A 16,814-nucleotide genomic window follows, 5' to 3' on the forward strand; every position below is an offset into this window, starting at 1 on the left:
AAAAAAAAAAAAAAAAAAAAAAAAAAAAAAGAAAAAGAAAAGAAAACAGAAAAAACGAAGACAATGATGCTGATCAAGAGTTTCTTTCGGCGAATCGCCAAAGATTTTCGTCACAAAGAATTGCTACCTCTCAAATTGATATTCTTCGTTCAAGCATCCAGTAAGTATTAAGAAATAAAAAACAAAATCTTTTCGATTGTCCTCTCAATTCCATAAATTGCAAAATTGATATCGAATGTTTCCTACTTTCAGCGCTCTACGTACTTTATCCTTATCTGACGATTCACATGAGAGAATTAGGTATAAATGTAGAGGAAACAGCTATAATGAGTGCCGTTACACCTATCGCAGCTATAGTGATGCCACCATTGGCTGGGATGTTTGCCGATCGAGTTGGAAATTTTCGGGTAAATCAACGGGTTTTTATTCGTAAGGAAAAAAAAGTCATGGTTTGTCGATTAACGATGGTTCTCTTTTATTTTATTGTTTTTTTTTTTTTTGCTTTCTCTTGCAGATATTATTATCATTCTTTTCTTCTCTTGGCGGTGTAGCAGCGTTACTTCTCTTACTCGTCCCAATAGGCAGAGTTACAGTCGAATTTCCAGAGAGAGTTATAATGGACGCGAGTTGTGCAGGTAAAAATGGCGAACTCATATATTCGATGAGTCAAAACCACCCTTGCGAAACAGATTTGAGCTCAGAGATCGCTACGAAGATAGAGAGTTGTGGGTAAGTAGGAATTTCATTAGAGATTTATTAAATTTAGAGATTTTTTCTATTAGATAAATTCATGCCTTTCCATTGTGTTCCTGTTTGATCTCGAGAAAAAAAGTAATTGCATAGCAAGATAATTACTTTTAATTATTTTAGCTACCAAGATGACAATCCAAGGAGATCATAATTATTACGACGAGCTTGATTCTAAATAATTGTTATAATATTTTCAACGAGATACCGATTCGCGTATTTCACCTTCCTGTTTTCGTCTTATTCAATTCATGCTTTAATCTTCTCTATCAAAAAAATAATTGTTATCTGAATAGTGTAAAGACGTTTTTAGGTATGCCTGTCACATAGACGAACAGAACGAAACCAATTCGCAGGCGCTATTAACTTCGAGATTGTACACGATTATGAGTTACGATTTTAAAATGGGTACCAACGATTCGTTCAAGTACACTGCCTCTTTAAATAATATCCCTCAGGTATCTATACCTTTCACGTTATTCATCCGAATAGAAATCTTTTGTAGACTTCCATTTGGTTAAATAAAAAAAGAACAAAAAATTTCTTTTCGCAGGACATCGGCCAAATACAGGACATGAGAATAAATCGTAAATTGAGGAACAACGAATTTTTTAAAACTTCGGTTCGTCGTTTGTCGAAGAACAATTATTTCTTCCCGACAAATCCACTTTACGAATTCTCTTGCAGTCCATCGACTTTCCTCGAGGATTTCGACTCCGTTAAAGTCTACGAAAATCGAACGCTTTGTACCTTCGGAGAATTCATTGATCCGTCCAAAGTGAGATCCGATAATAAATTGTCACGTAATTATGTCGAATCGATTTAACGAAAATACATGTTTCTTCATTATAATAAAAATCGTAGGAGAAACTCGATCGAACTATGAACCGACAGTCGTATTTATCGAAATTAAATAAATTGGAAATGACGGAGGAGGACATCGAAGAGGAACGACAAAAATTTATCGCGGAGAAAGTATCCTGGAACGGTGAAATTTTTGAGAAAGTAATTTGTAAAAATTCTAACGAAGATGATCAAACGGTCGTCGTAAAAGTTCCACTGCTGGATTATGCCCAAAGTCCGGAACCTTATCAAATACTTGATATCGAGAATTGTGTTAAAAAGTGTATCGTTAGTATGCCCCGAAAGGAAGTATGTTTGAACATGGATATGCAAGTCGAGTATAACATTACATTGACGTTTTGGTTATACCTGGTGATCAGAGTGTTTATTGGTAAGCGATTCGAACAATCTAGGTTGATATCGTTCGAACAAAGATACGAATGTCCGATTATTTTAGGAATCATCGGTGGAACCACTTTCGCCATGTTCGAAGGTGCAGTCATTGCGATATTGAGAGAACAGGAAGCAGATTACGGTCTTCAAAGAATTTACGGAAGTATCGGTGGTATGATATCATCTCCGTTGTCTGGTCTTTTGATAGATTATGCCAGTAGAGACAAAGGATACACGGACTTTAGGTAAATCCCGAACGATCGAAAGATCCAATGGATTTATATTTATATTGATCGCTTGAACAACGATCGTAAAAATTCTTTTCTATTTTCAGACCCGCATTTTATTTGTACGCCGCATTGAAGCTCATTTCGGGTTTCCTTATGTTAGCTATTAATTTGGAATTCAAATCGCCAGCGACTAACGTTGTCAGCGACGTTCTCACCGTTCTTAAGAACGTCGAAGTGGTTGCTCTCTTCATAGCATGCTTCATTCTCGGTGAGAACAAAATTTCAAGTGGAGGAAACCAAGATCGTTTAATCGATCGTTTAAAAATCTAGCGAAACGTAAACGTAACGATAACGACATATTTCAGGAACCGCTTGGGGATACATCGAGTCTTTTCTATTTTGGTTGATCCAAGATTTAGGAGGTTCCAGATCGCTCATGGGAATTACCATAACAGTCGGTGGTATCGCAGGAATTCCTTTGCTCGTTCTCTCTGGACCAATCATATCGAAGATCGGTCATGCTAATGTTCTTTTCATCGGTTTTGTTTTTTACGCTGTCAGGCTTTGTGGTAAGAAATCAAAAATATCGATCGTACATTTCTATATAAAAAAAAAAAAACAAAAAAAAAAAAAGATTCTAACAGGAGTTTCTCAGTGCCAATCATTCGTCGATCGTTTTAGGTTACTCTTTGATTTATAATCCTTGGTTGACCTTGATCTTCGAGGCACTCGAATCGGTGACATCGTCTCTCAGTTTCACGGCAGCTGTTACTTACGCAGCAAAATTATCTACCTCTACTACGGACACTTCTATACAGGGACTACTCGGTGGACTTTATTACGGAGTTGGTGAGAGAATATAATATTTGATATCGTTCGATTCGATTTCAACGTCTCGTTGTATTGTTCTTACATACATATAGAAACATTCGAGTAATACATATTTTGTTCACAGGTAAAGGTTCTGGTAGTTTGATCGGTGGTTATCTGATGAAAGCGTTCGGTACCAGACCGACGTATCAGATCTTCGCTGTGATCTCCTTAGTGACCGGTTTAATATACTTCTTCTTCAATGCGTTGTATTTGAAGAAAAGGCCTCAAGTCGAAGGCAATGACATTGTAAAGAAAAAACCAAAGACGATCGCTGAGAATCAAAATGGTCTTGATCGTGGTATCGTTGAGATCGCTTTGGACGAAAAGAATCAACATCGAACGAGCAACGAAAAGGAGAAGAAGTCGATCGATGCGCTTGGAATCGACAACGAGAGTTTCGTTAAGGAAAAGGATATCTCCCCGAAGGACTCGAAGGATCTCGAAACGATCAACAATGCGAAAAATCTAGAGACTATCGAGAAATCCTCGATTACGATTAATCCAGAGAAAATCGAAGGACAAAACGGATTGATGAATCCTAATAAATTAGAGGGCCAAGAAGACGAGGATTGTAATATTACGATAGAGTTACGACCGAACGTTTAAAAGACGTATAAGTTCCTTTTGAAGATCTCTAATTAATCTTATGGATATTACGACGAAGGAAAGAACGATGAATTAAAGGGAAGAAAGAACGTGCGAACCCTTTTTATTCTTAATTATTCGATCGTGTGTTCTTTCGAGAGATACATGCATATATTTTTTCTTTTTGTTTTTTTTCTTCCCTCTTTTTTTCTACAAATTTACATAACAATTTTAAGTTCGTTTCGTATATACGAATTGTTATAACGATGACGTTATTTAATAATAAATAAGATTTCGATAGTATGTAAATTATATAGTTAATGTTTTTTGTATATAAAAATTGTATAGTTAATGTACGTTGTAAATATTGTCCTCGACAGGAAACACGGCAAATTTTACCTTACACATACATACGCACACATACATACACATACATTTCTTTTTCTGTACGATAATATGCTTAATAGATAGATATGTTTCATTACAAGTGGATGATGAGTTTTCTATGAAAACGATGATCCTGTAAACCGTATAAATATAAATGATTACTTATTATTCTTCTTACTTATTACCTTCTGAATATTTTCTCATCTTATTTCTTTGAACAAACAAATTCACAGTATTCATCTTCAATGTTGTATTAAGAGTTACGTATTTTCGAGTAAAAAGTTTCTCGTGTACGAGGTCGATTAACGTTTGTTTGTCTTTCTCTTAATTCACACGTCGTTATGACAATATTATCCTCGTAACGGTGAAGTTATAGTTTGTGAAGAAAATTAGAGCGATTTAGTCAGACATCGTTTGGTCTCATTAGTACCGTCAAACTAGACGGGATATGTATTGACGTGCCATTGGAATCTTTTTCAGAATTTTAATATCAATGAACGCACGAAGAATCGGACGGAAGTTTTTCGTTCGTTCAAAAATTTGTCGTAAAAAAAAAAAGAAAAAAAAAAAAAATATTAAAATTTTCCCCGTCATCAATATGGCCAAATTTTATCTCGAGAATGTAACGATACGATGCTCGATCGACATAACTTTTTATTCAGCGAATTACAAGGCTATTTTATCTTTTTCTTTTCAACAAAAACGTCTCTATCGAAATTGTTGATTTAGAATTTGAACACGATCGTAAAAAAAAAATCCTTTGGACAAAAGTTTCCCCATCAGTAAGTCGTGCCGTTACAGTTACGAGTCTATATGAGGTCCAGAAGTTAGGTGGCGTTGACCATTCATCCGTAGAAATCAGGAACGATGATACCACGAATTTTGTTCGCGTTTCTACTCCTTGATTTGACGACAGCATTTACATTGACGTTACCGGAGATAACGTCATACGCGAAAGTATCGAAGAATGGTCAAGAAACGAAGAATACCGGAAGCGGACCATTTTCATGGATCACAAGGTTCATTCAGCACGTCAAATAAAAATACAATAAGAGAGCGCTTTTGCATGACAAATTGGATAGTTCCATGTAAATCGTGAAGTCAATTTGCGAAGTAAAAAAGGAAACGTGCTTGTCAAATGAAAAGTTGAATTTTTTGAAGGGCGATAGAATCGAAAAGAATTTTGTAATATTCTTGTTTATATATATATATATATATTTTTGTTAAGGGCATTAACGCGAGCCAATGTCTCCAGCAACGTGGAAAACGAGAGTAGAAGTGTTAAGGACATCGTTATCACTGTGTCACCGATTTACGTGCCACCTAAAACTCCAAAATTGAAAACCGGAGAAGTTGTCGATTATCCTTCGACAAAACGGTAGGTTCATTTATGATTCGCGATTAAATTTAAAGAAAAATATAGAGAATACTGTGTAAATACTGTCGTCAGGTACTCGACTATAGACGAGGATTTATTGGCGAAGTTAGACTCGACGAAATCAAAAATCAAGATACAAGAAAGATTTCGTCCGCCAGCTATTTTCGAGCACAGCGTTAAACAACAAGTCCCATCGAGTCCTTCGATGTCTTCGTCGGCTGATTCGAGTCCCGATAAACCGCCGAGTTCGAGTATATCAGGATATTCGAGGCCTGTATACGCTGGGCCTTATAATTTGAAAACGACCGATTACGACAAACCCAAAGATTATATTATCGATAATCCGATCTCGAAACCAATTGGAATGGATAATTATCCGTCTATCATAGAGGACGATAAAGTAAGTTTCATTTAATCACGTATTCATCGATACGGATTATAATCCAACGTATAAATATATTTTAAATATATTCGATTTTAGCCGATGGATTCGTACAAGGATCAAATGGATTCTTTCCCAAATCATCAGAATGACCAAATGGATTTTCCAAGTTTCTCATCCGGAACTTCGTACGACGATCACGCAGCACCAAAACCGATCGAATTTGATAGACCAACGTTCGACGACGACGACAACGACGACGACGACGATAATTACCCTCCTGATCACGATCATTATCACGAAGTGATCTACGATCATTTGCCAGAATTTCATCATCATCATCATCATCACCGTTCCACTACGCCTGAACCTGAAATGAACGATCAGCGGCTCGATAAAAGACCCTATTCGTATTATTTCATTGGGAAAAAGCTTTGGTACATTCCGCTCTACTTCAGTATTTATTTTATCGTTTATATAGCGGCATTAGTATTGAAGAGTATTGCCAGGCATAAGATCACTTTTCCCGCTCATCTAGCTGAGGCTACTGAACACGGTAGAATGAACAACAATGACGTTGGTTGGTGGGATCTCACCAATCGTGTCTTCACTGGAATCGAACGTTTCGCGGAAAGATTTGGAAAGGGATCTTAACTTTCTATTTCATGTTACTATATATCCCTTCGAAATTTTGAAAAGTCTCAAGTGATTAAGAACGAAGAGAATTTTGGATTTTCGATCGTTTCGTCGGGGACAGACTCTTTTTGAGTATCCAAGTGTAATATATATATATATATTGTTATGTAAATAAATGTAATTTAAGCTAAAAACCTGCTACTTGTCCCAAAAAACGTCTTTATACAAATTGAAGATAAAATGTCACGGGTTCTTTTAAAATTGTTCGTATGTTGAATCGTCCGTTTACCGATGAATCGAATTCTTCTAAATCGTTAAAATTCTTATGGTGAGTTCGATCGATAGTCAACGAAGAACGACGCACGTACGTAACCCTTTGAATTTGGGAGTAATGTAAAATGAGCATATTTGGCGACAACCGCTTCTTATCGTCGTCTTTGAAATTCTCTCTGTCAGTTTTTCAGTGCCGCGACAAAACAGAATTAGTGAGTATTGGTGGAATCGGAAGGATTACTTGAAAACGACGCGAGAATTCTGATCGTGTCGCATTCCGGCCGACCAATTATGCTCTCTCTCTTTCTCTCTCTCTCTTTCTCTATAGCCCCATCTTCATCCCCTGAAGATGTACGTACTTTTGATGTACGTACCTTGCGATCCGAGATACGAATGTGTTGTATAATCTTTTAAAAAATAAAAAATCTCTCTCTTTCAACGATTAATTTTTTGTTTTTTTTGTTGTGTGTGTGTGTGTTTTTTTTTAATAAAGAAAAATCAAAATACCTAATATTTGTTCTTAATTCTGTCCTATCGGAAATATTTGCCAAAACGTATATAATACATAGGCGTATATACTATGCACCTACTTTAGTTTTAAGAATAAAAGTAAGAAGAAATAGAATACGAATAAAATGAAATGAACAACACTCTTATCTCTGGTCTAACCAACGAATCTACGTGCAATTATCACCCCATGCTCAAAGATTTTAGAGTATCGACCGAACGGGACTCGATTAGGTACTTGCTAATCGGCTGCTCTAATACACCATAGAAGAATGCTACTTCGCTGGGTCAAATTTTGCATCGATATGAATGTTCATTCTACAATGACGTATTGAAGATGTGGATTAGTGGAACTTTTTATTAACGCGATAGATTTATTCGAAATGAGATCGAAACTCGTAAAAGAGAGAAAAAGAAAAACAATAGAAGAGATTAGAAGAAACATCGATTCGCACGAGCCATGTTTTTCTCGCGAAGCGTAAAAATTTATAGCAACTCGAAAGAAGATCGATAGGATAGAATAGACGGATAGACGATAGTTAAAGATGAAAGAAGGATATTAATGAAAGATATTAATGGGACAAATTTACGGAGCGTCACATTGAGAATTATGTAGAGTGAAAATTTTCCTAAGCGTCGCGACGTCGCGATCCATAATAATTAGTACTCTTAGCGATGCCACGGCCCCCATTTGTTTAACGTTTCTGGTAATACAGTTACGGTCTGGTAATATACGGAAAACGGTTCCTTACAAACTTGCACCGAGAAATCGTTCAGTTCGTTCTCTAATTTCATCGTTGAAGGTTACAGATGTTTAGATCTCCTCGCGTATATCGAAGATGTTACGTTCTTTGATAAACTCGACTCTTCTTATTCGTTTCTCGCATGAATGAATCTACTTGTATCAATCGAGACCAATGTGGTTCGTAAATTTTCGATAAATCGATCGACTTTTTACGAAGCTCGCACGTTTCGCGATAGAAAAATATCTAATCGTAATCGAAGGAAACTTGTATCGATACATTTAAGTGAGCGAATCGTTTTTTTCCGTTTCTTTTTTCTCTCTACTCGTTTTCTTTTTGTCCCTTTTCTAAATTCCTCAATATATCGATCGGTATACTATACGGTCAATTTATCGGTAATAGAATGCAGACTGGTCCGTTTCTTCGATTTCTCACGATTTTCGTTTACCTCCATCGTGCGTCGACGAGAGAGACGAACGTGGAATCGATCACAACGACGATAGACTTCGAGCCAGCTACGGAGACACCTGATATTCAAAAAGGCACAGCCGTTCAATCGTACAGGTAGTTAGATACGTTCAAAAATCTTCCTCTTTTTTTTCTTTCTTTTTCTTTTTTACAAATTCGAAAGAAAATCATCGTACACACGCACGTTCTTTCTTTTGGAACGAACGATAATTTTCACGGTAAGAAAAGAAAAGAAAAGAAAAGAAAAGAAAAAAAAAGTGTCGATTCAACGACGTAATTCTCTCGTTTCGAGTAGACGATCGAGATACTATCGGCGTGGTTATAATAAGAAACCAGAGGACGATGTCCCGGACTACATGGACGATCACGATGATCACGACGATCACCATGATCACGACGAGGAGGACGATCATGGTGATATGAAAGCGATAAGTCAACCGAAAGTCGATTATTGGGCCGGTTATTATGATTTTCTTATAAACGAGGGAAGTTACAAGTTTTGGGCCGTTTTTCAAGTAAGTGATATTTATATTTGCTATTTAATTTATGTATAAATATATATGTATGTACGTGTGAGTGATCTAAGTACATTTTTCAAAAAAAAGTCACTTTATAGTACTTACAATTTTCCGTGATTTTATTTTATTTATTCTTTTTTACACTTAAAAAAAATGGACTTAGATCACTTTCAAAATAAATTGCTCATATACATAAATTATATTTATATTTGTTTGTTAATTTATGTATATGTATATAAAAAATATACACACACACACATATATATATAGGTGCCTTTACAGACGAAATAAACATTAGATCAACCATATTTTCAGCTAGCCACCGCGGCTCTATTAATTTACAGTGGATTTGCCGCGTTATATTACGCTAAAGTGAACCCACCGACGACCGACGAAGATTACGACGATATATTCCGTCGAAGACGAAGGAAACGTTATGCCCTTTCACCTTCTGCTCTGGACAGACCCTTTTCCGGATTAGACGACGTTACCTTTCAAAGGATACTCGATTCTATCGCGAGAGAAATCCATTGATATAGCCTAAATATATTCCAAATTTTACGAATTCGATAATTATTAGCTCAAGATCTAAGAATCAACTAAACTCACTTTATCCGTGATCGTTACGATTATAATATAATCATGATCACCTTTGTACATAATAATTTACACAATTTAGATATATCTACTTATATATATGCGTGTACTAATACGTAAAATATCGTGATTAAATAGACGACTAATTTGTAATACTTTCTATTATGATATTCAAGACACTATTAATTATAGATTAAAAAAGAAAATGGAAGAGAAAAGAAAAGAAAGAGAAAATAAAAAGGGAGACATTTCTTGTGGCAATATAATCGATCGAGTATAAAGATACGATACCCTTGAAAAAGGGTAGTCGAAATCGAAGAGGAAATATGAAGAGCTCACGAATAGTCGACATCAAAAGGCCGCTCGATTTCGATAACAAGCGGAGTGTCAAGCTGCGTACGAGCGATCTCGTTCGGGCTTTTCGTGGTTAGTGGCCGCGAAATGTATTCGAGGAGAGGGATCAAAACGTAATAAAAATCCCCCGAAAAAATGTCGATCGATAAATCAAGCGTGGCGGTGATGGCGGCGGTGAAGGTGGTTGGGGTGCCGGCTAAACAGAAATGCGCGCTCGAGACATATGCGCACGATATGCCAGAACGAGGCACAGCACAGAGGCAAATTTTCTTGTCGAACGGCGCAACGTAACGAGGGACCCTCGAGCGCCCTTCAGAGAGAGAGAGAGAGAGAGAGAGAGAGAGAGAGAGAGGCAGGACCGTATCGATGGTCCATCTCGATTATTTTACACGAATAATTTACATTTCCTTTAATTTTACATACTTTAAAAATCTTTTATCAAATCGAACTAACAATTTCACTTTTCTTCTTAATCACCGTTCTCTCTCGTAACGAACCATCGAACGTTATCAGGTTTAAATTCTAACAGGATTATAATTCGACGTTTCGGAAATCTCTATCGTCGAATTTTTCAGACGCGCGAGAATGGATCTGCGTAACGCTGTCTAAATCGTAATTCTAATCTAGATCGATTTGAAAGATCTTCGAATTATTTTCTTACCTTCTCTCCAAGTGTCTACTACAGGGCGTACGGCCCTGTAAAAATCACCTACAGCGCGGTACAGATGCATTCCGCCACGTAGCCGAGCTGCGAGGGGTTCCTCGAGCAAAAGTATCGGCGATCTTCTGCGTCGCGGACGACGACGACAACGAAGAAGACGACGACGACAACGACGTGGACAAGCCCAGAAGCGACGAAGAAGCTACGCGACAGAGAAAGAGAGAAAGATAGAGAGAGCAAAAGAGAGAGAGAGAGAGAGAGAGAGAGAGAGAGAGAGAGAAGGGGTAGAACCAAGTTAGCAGGGTATGGTAGGAGGGTAGGCTTTTTTTTAAATTTTTCAGATAAATCTCCGAGGATGAAGGGAAACGTTAAGGAGACTAAGGAAGCGAGTCGAGAAAGGGCTCTCTCTCTCTTTCTCTCTCTCTCTCTCTCTCTCTCTCTCTCTCTCTCTCTCTTTCTCTCTTTCTCTCTCTAGCGATCGCCCGAAATCCAGACTGCCAACGATAAAAACTGTAATTTACGACGGCAGTATTCGCGAGCAACGTCGTTCGATAATTTTCGCGTCTTCGTACGGCGCTTACGAAACTTTTACTGAATAACAATCTGCGGCATCGGGAAATAAAAGGGACAGATAGATCGACGGATAGATAAATGTAATATATAGATAAAGAAAGAGAAGAGAGAGCATCTCGAAATCGTATTTTTTCGGATTCAAATTTCGTGTCTGATGTTTTATTTTCTTTTACTTAATTAAGATCGAAAGAAATACTTTCATATTTAAGAACATTTGGCAAAGTAATATAAAGCGAACGTTTGATTCCAAGTAAAAAAAAAAAATAAATAAATAAATAAAAGAATGAAAAAAAAGAAGAAGAAGAAAAGGAGGAAGGAAGAAAGAGAAAAGAAAAGAAATTATTTTCTACGAAGTCAATCGACGTCGAAGGTAGACAGGCCGAGGTTCTTAGCCCGAAGCGTATAAAAGGTAACGCAAGAAGAGAAGTTAATTTTTCGGCACAATGTCGAGCATCGATCGATAATTCTTGCCTCGGTCGACGTTTACATACGTATGTACATATATATATATATATATATATATATATATATATGTAGATATATGTGGATAAGCTTGTGCCGCATTTTTATAAGCGTATACGCATATAATATAAAAATAACAACGGCAATGATAATAATGACGGTGCGAGACAAGAAGGAGGCGGGTAGTCCCGTCCAAGAGAACCCGTTCGAAAGGGAACGTACATACATATATGAGGGAGAGGCAAAGAATTCATTATGACGGCTGTTATCTATCAGAAACTTTATCTCGATACACCGTGTATACTAACGTCGGCATGTAGAATCGTCGATAAAGACGTTATTTACGATGTAAGTAAAAAGTACGCCTGACTTCCTTTTTTTGATTCCCTTTTATCGTTGTTATAAAATATAGGAAAATATGAATCAAGTGAACTTTCCCCTTTAACCTATAGACTACTAAAGACGAGATCACATCGTGTATCTGTATTGCATCTATATATGTATATATGTGTGTGTGTCTGTTTCGTCTTTCTCATTTACTATTAAAATTAAAAAGATTTCCAATTATGTGCAGGGTATACCCACGTATGGTTATATCTCGAATATACCTTTTTAAATTTAAAAAGGTCGAAGAGAAACTAAGGGAAAGACACGTGAATTCATTTCTTTCGTGTAAGTCCAAACGAAAATCGGCATGACGTCGACTTGGAATGAAAAGGGGAGCGAAGGGGAATGGGCTGGGAGGTGGGCGACGAAAAGGAGGTTCGTATGGTTGCAAGAGACTATAAAAAAGTATCCATGCGGGACGCACGAATCGATTATCCGGTAAAAGCAGTCTCCCTCTTTTGCCGCTCGTATCCCTACTGTATGATTTATCAATTAATTTCGATACGTTCGAAACCACGTGCATTTAATATATTACCAAAAGAGAGAGAGAGAGAGAGAGGGGGGGGGAGAGAGAGACTTTTTCAAAGGATTTTCTAACTTGTGTGGTCACTTGACAACATCGCGTGTAAATAATTTCCATGAGTTTGATTTATGGGAACACGTGCCTATAAAAAAGAAAAAGAATAATAATAATACATATGAATAAAAAAAAAAGGAACAAAAAATATATATACACATATATATATATAAGAACAAAAAAAAATAAAAAAGTATATATACGTATACATATACATGTAACATATATAAAAAATGCCTAAGGTAGGTATCGTTTATTTATTTACTAACAAAAAAAACGTGCATTCTATAACTCGAAAGGGAACATCACTAACGAAGTAAATACACTAATATAAAAATTCCAACTACTACTTCTTCTTCCTCTTCTTTAACGCAATTCCGAGCGAACGATGCATCTTCTTTTCGCTGCTATCACCCTTACAAAGAAAAGTCGGAACCGAACTGCGAGCAGCCTCCTTTTCCGATAATATGAAACAACTTTTTCCTCGTTGCAGTCGGCGATGTAAAAGAGAAAGAAAGATGAAAAGAGAGAAAGAGAAAAACAAAAAAGAGAGAGAAAGAAAGAAAGAAAGAAAGAGAGAGAGAAAGAGAGAGAGAGAGAGAGAGAGAGAGAGAGAGAGAGAGAGGAGTATCTAAGAAGCGCGGAAAAGAATCGAGCGGTTAAACAACGAAAGCGAAATGCCAGGACGAGGAACCGGAGTCGTCGAGGGTTGCGAAAGAAGGATGCAACGACTGCGAAAGAGGAGAGAAGAGAAGAGAAGGAGGGTGAAGGGGGAAGAGGGAAGCGACCCAACGTTATGACGCGAAAAACGGACAGAATGCAAGCTGGAATTCGACGGTTGCGTTCCAGCGACGTTACTCGCTACAAGTCGGAACGTTTAGAGAACTTTGTAAATAAACGAGCGTTTGCACCGACTGGAAAATAAAAGAGGGGCAGAATAAGGTAGGAAGGTTGAATGGAAGAGGAGAGCGAAGCGAGAAAGACGAGGAAAAAGAGGAGGTAACAGGGCTAAGACAAAGTTGTGAGGGACTGAAGGATGAGAAGAGGATTACTCGAGTGGATGAACGTTTCTCTTCGAGTACACTCGACAAAATGTGTACGTGCGTACATACGTGTACGTGATTGTAAGGACGAGACGACTAAGAATGTGTACAAATTACATTAGGAATAGAAGGAAAAAGTATAGAGAATATTTTTCAAAATCGATCTTGAAATAACGAGAGAGCGTTCGCTCGCGCCTGAAGATAAGCAACCCTTTTTACGTTCGATTATTGACACTGCAAAGGTATGTACTTATATATACGATAAATAATCGTTTATGATTTATGAAATAGGAGGAAAGATAAGAGTACTATTAATTCGAATACTATTTAATCGCGAATACTATAAAGAGCGTTTATTCGTTGTTTATGATAATTTTTTTTTTTTTTTTCTTATATTAACGTAGAGTATATCGTTTTTATCAGGCTGGAGAACAAGGTGAACGTTTTGTACGATAAGGATTTTGTTATCGTACTTTTTCAAAAGAAGATAAACATCACGAGTATACTTGCTCGAGGTATATCGTAGTAATATTTACGTTAAAACGTACGATCTTCCTGCGGTATGATGTTAGAGAGAAAAAGAGAAAAAAAAGATTCAAGGTCTAGCGGGAGAGAAATCAAGGTTGTACGATGAGAAATAACATTAAGCACGTAAAAAGCAGGTACACGCAAACTCGTCGTAATAGAATTCATGCGTGTAAACGGCGTGCTATTTTACAGGCAACAGCTGCCATTCGGAAGCGCGCGTTCGCTACGCTTTACGTCGGTCGCGTGTAGGTTGGACTCTTGTAATAGGAAATAAACTATTATATGCGATAGAACCCGACGAAAAGTGGAAAATTGTCGTGCCTCGGTGAAATGATTATTGTTAACGATCCACGTGGAGCCGCGAGAAAATAATACTGTTAACAATTCGGTAGATAATTTTTTTGTCTTATCCTCTTTCGATTAATTTAATAAAAGAAAAATTTAAAGAGTAGCAAGAGAAAATATAAACTTAATTTGGAAATAGAATTTCATCGCTCAGTAAGAAAAGGATTGGCAGAACGTCGATGCCCTTTAATCTCGATCGAAGAGAAAGAGAAAGAAAAAGAAAAAGAAAAAGAAAAAGAGGAAGAAGAGAAGAAGGGAAAGAAAGAGAAAAAGAGAAAGGGAAGAGGAGGGCCATTTACGTGGATTTAATCGGAGGAAAAAGTGTAATATCCTAAATGACGATCTTAATGGTTCGAACGCGAGAGGCGTGTTGCTTATTCTCAAGCTCGCTCGCGCGCATACGCTCGCGATCCAGTGTGGGAAAGCGAAGTTGTGAATCGAGTCCCATTCGTGTTGGATTCTCAAGCGTCGCTTTGTTGTTTTGCTTTGCCACTCGTAGGTCCCTCGGCTATTTACCTCGGTGACTGGGAGGCTATGCCTTACCTATGCGAGCCACCACTGCTGTCGTCTCCAGCCCTTGTGTTACTGCTGCTAGCCTTGCCTGCCTGCCTGCTTGCTTGCTTGCTTGCTTGTCTACCTACCTACCTACCTACCTACCTACCTACCTACCTACCTACCTACCTTCTTGGTTGCTTCTTTACCTGACCATGAATTTGCACCTGAACGCGCAAAGCGGAAAGATGTCGCGAGTTAGTTAGACCCATGGGGTTCCAAATCTGATTCTACGTTTGTGATCTGATGTTCTTTCTTCTGGAAATAATATATGAAATTAATGAGCATGGTTAATAAGTAGATTTTCTTTCTTTTCCTTTTTCTTCTTTTTTTTTTTTTTTTTATTATGCCGCTATCTCATTATGCTATTATTTTTAACTATGTGTTTATACTATGTGGATATCATCGTGATACGAGTATATATAAATATGTGTATGTGTGTATATATATGTATATAAGACGAAAATGCGGGCTGTGAACTCAATTGCTTATCATTGCTATACGTAGATTTTACTTTGCGGATAGCAGTACTCTAAAAGCGAAATAATCGTGCCAAGTTCCATTTCAAAGAGTCGACCTCAGAAGCGTTGCAGTCTACTTCGGATGTGGAAACCGTTCGAAATATTTTATTCCTAAAGAATTCCGAGAGATAAAGAATTATAAAAATGGAGATCTGCGATTATGTTAACTAGAAAATCGTTTCCAGATATACGTCATCTTAATTTGATGGAAAATTAGAGTCATTGGTACTAGCAATTAGGTCATTAAAATACATCGTCGGTAATTCTCTCGATGTCCATCGTGAGAAATCTCCCGAGGATTGAATTTACTACCGTTAGTGAGAACAACAACAAAGGGAAGTGCAACGGTTGTTGCTGTTCTTCCTCGTGATCTTTGCGTGAAAGGGTGTTAGCCGAATAATGAATAACATTAGCGAGACGCGAAATATGTAAATGGCAAGTTAATGATGAATTACGCAAAAAAGGTATTCATAAACTAATAATAGGATTAGAGATACATAAGTTAGAAGAAAAGGACGAAGGATAGAACACGGTGACCTACTCGCCGAATAGGATAGATGTAACGCATTCGATGTGGCTACACGTGAGAACGAATATAATGTATCGCGTGAATATTCATAACGCTTAAACGAGATCCAAGGTAAACAAGGAATAATCTTATTTTCCTTCGTAGACGCGTAAATTTGAAATTCTTGACGCATGAAAAATGTGACGCTTGAGTAAGCGAGGGCGATTATAGATAATGTAGATATATAGAACTTATAATGTAGATATATAGGACTTTCTGTGCTTATGGATTTTTTCTTTCTCAACGTTGATGTCTCTTACAAGAGAGTACCGCGCATCGAAGTCTCCGTTTAACGCACGTTCTCTTTTGCGTTCGCATTAAATATATATATATATATATATATATATATATATATATATATATCAGGAAAAATTTTTCCAATCAATTTTTATATACCTACTTATTTCTTTTCCCAATAGTTCCACGTTCCAAACTAAATGACTTCGTTATAGTATCGTAATACAATTCCGTTAAAAGTTGAACGAGTCAATGGTTGTACTTAAACTAGCCTGCGATCGTTCCGGTCGACCTTGTTTTTATTCGAAAACGTAATTTCTACGAGTAGCAAGTGCTGTTAATAGAACGATAGATACGCGCTAACACTTTTTACTGGAATATAATTATACTCTGTGATTTACAGAAATATATATATATATATTTTTTTTTTTGAGACAATTTGATCA

The 16,814-nt window shown here is 37.1% G+C and overlaps 3 protein-coding genes across 3 annotated transcripts; all 3 read left to right on the forward strand.

The window, feature by feature from the left end:
- Window positions 1-6: 6 nt before the first annotated feature.
- LOC122631614 lies at window positions 7-4,226 on the forward strand. The gene is made up of 11 exons (XM_043817538.1): window positions 7-160; window positions 253-407; window positions 515-729; window positions 1,061-1,205; window positions 1,301-1,525; window positions 1,612-1,981; window positions 2,048-2,228; window positions 2,318-2,481; window positions 2,579-2,782; window positions 2,895-3,062; window positions 3,169-4,226. The coding sequence occupies exons 1-11, from the start codon at window positions 64-66 to the stop codon at window positions 3,690-3,692; spliced, it is 2,448 nt and encodes an 815-aa protein (XP_043673473.1). The 5' UTR covers window positions 7-63; the 3' UTR covers window positions 3,693-4,226.
- Window positions 4,227-4,846: 620 nt separating this feature from the next.
- LOC122631631 (histone-lysine N-methyltransferase set1) lies at window positions 4,847-6,601 on the forward strand. The gene is made up of 4 exons (XM_043817568.1): window positions 4,847-5,077; window positions 5,287-5,436; window positions 5,509-5,836; window positions 5,918-6,601. Exons 1-4 carry the CDS (start codon window positions 4,926-4,928, stop codon window positions 6,470-6,472), a joined length of 1,185 nt encoding a protein of 394 aa, XP_043673503.1. The 5' UTR covers window positions 4,847-4,925; the 3' UTR covers window positions 6,473-6,601.
- Window positions 6,602-7,367: 766 nt separating this feature from the next.
- On the forward strand, window positions 7,368-9,497 carry LOC122631837. Its single transcript, XM_043817985.1, has 3 exons — window positions 7,368-7,468; window positions 8,741-8,960; window positions 9,279-9,497. Exons 1-3 carry the CDS (start codon window positions 7,368-7,370, stop codon window positions 9,495-9,497), a joined length of 540 nt encoding a protein of 179 aa, XP_043673920.1.
- Window positions 9,498-16,814: the final 7,317 nt, after the last annotated feature.

The sequence above is a fragment of the Vespula pensylvanica genome, chromosome 9 (assembly GCF_014466175.1).
Source record: "Vespula pensylvanica isolate Volc-1 chromosome 9, ASM1446617v1, whole genome shotgun sequence".
NCBI lineage: Eukaryota > Metazoa > Arthropoda > Insecta > Hymenoptera > Vespidae > Vespula > Vespula pensylvanica.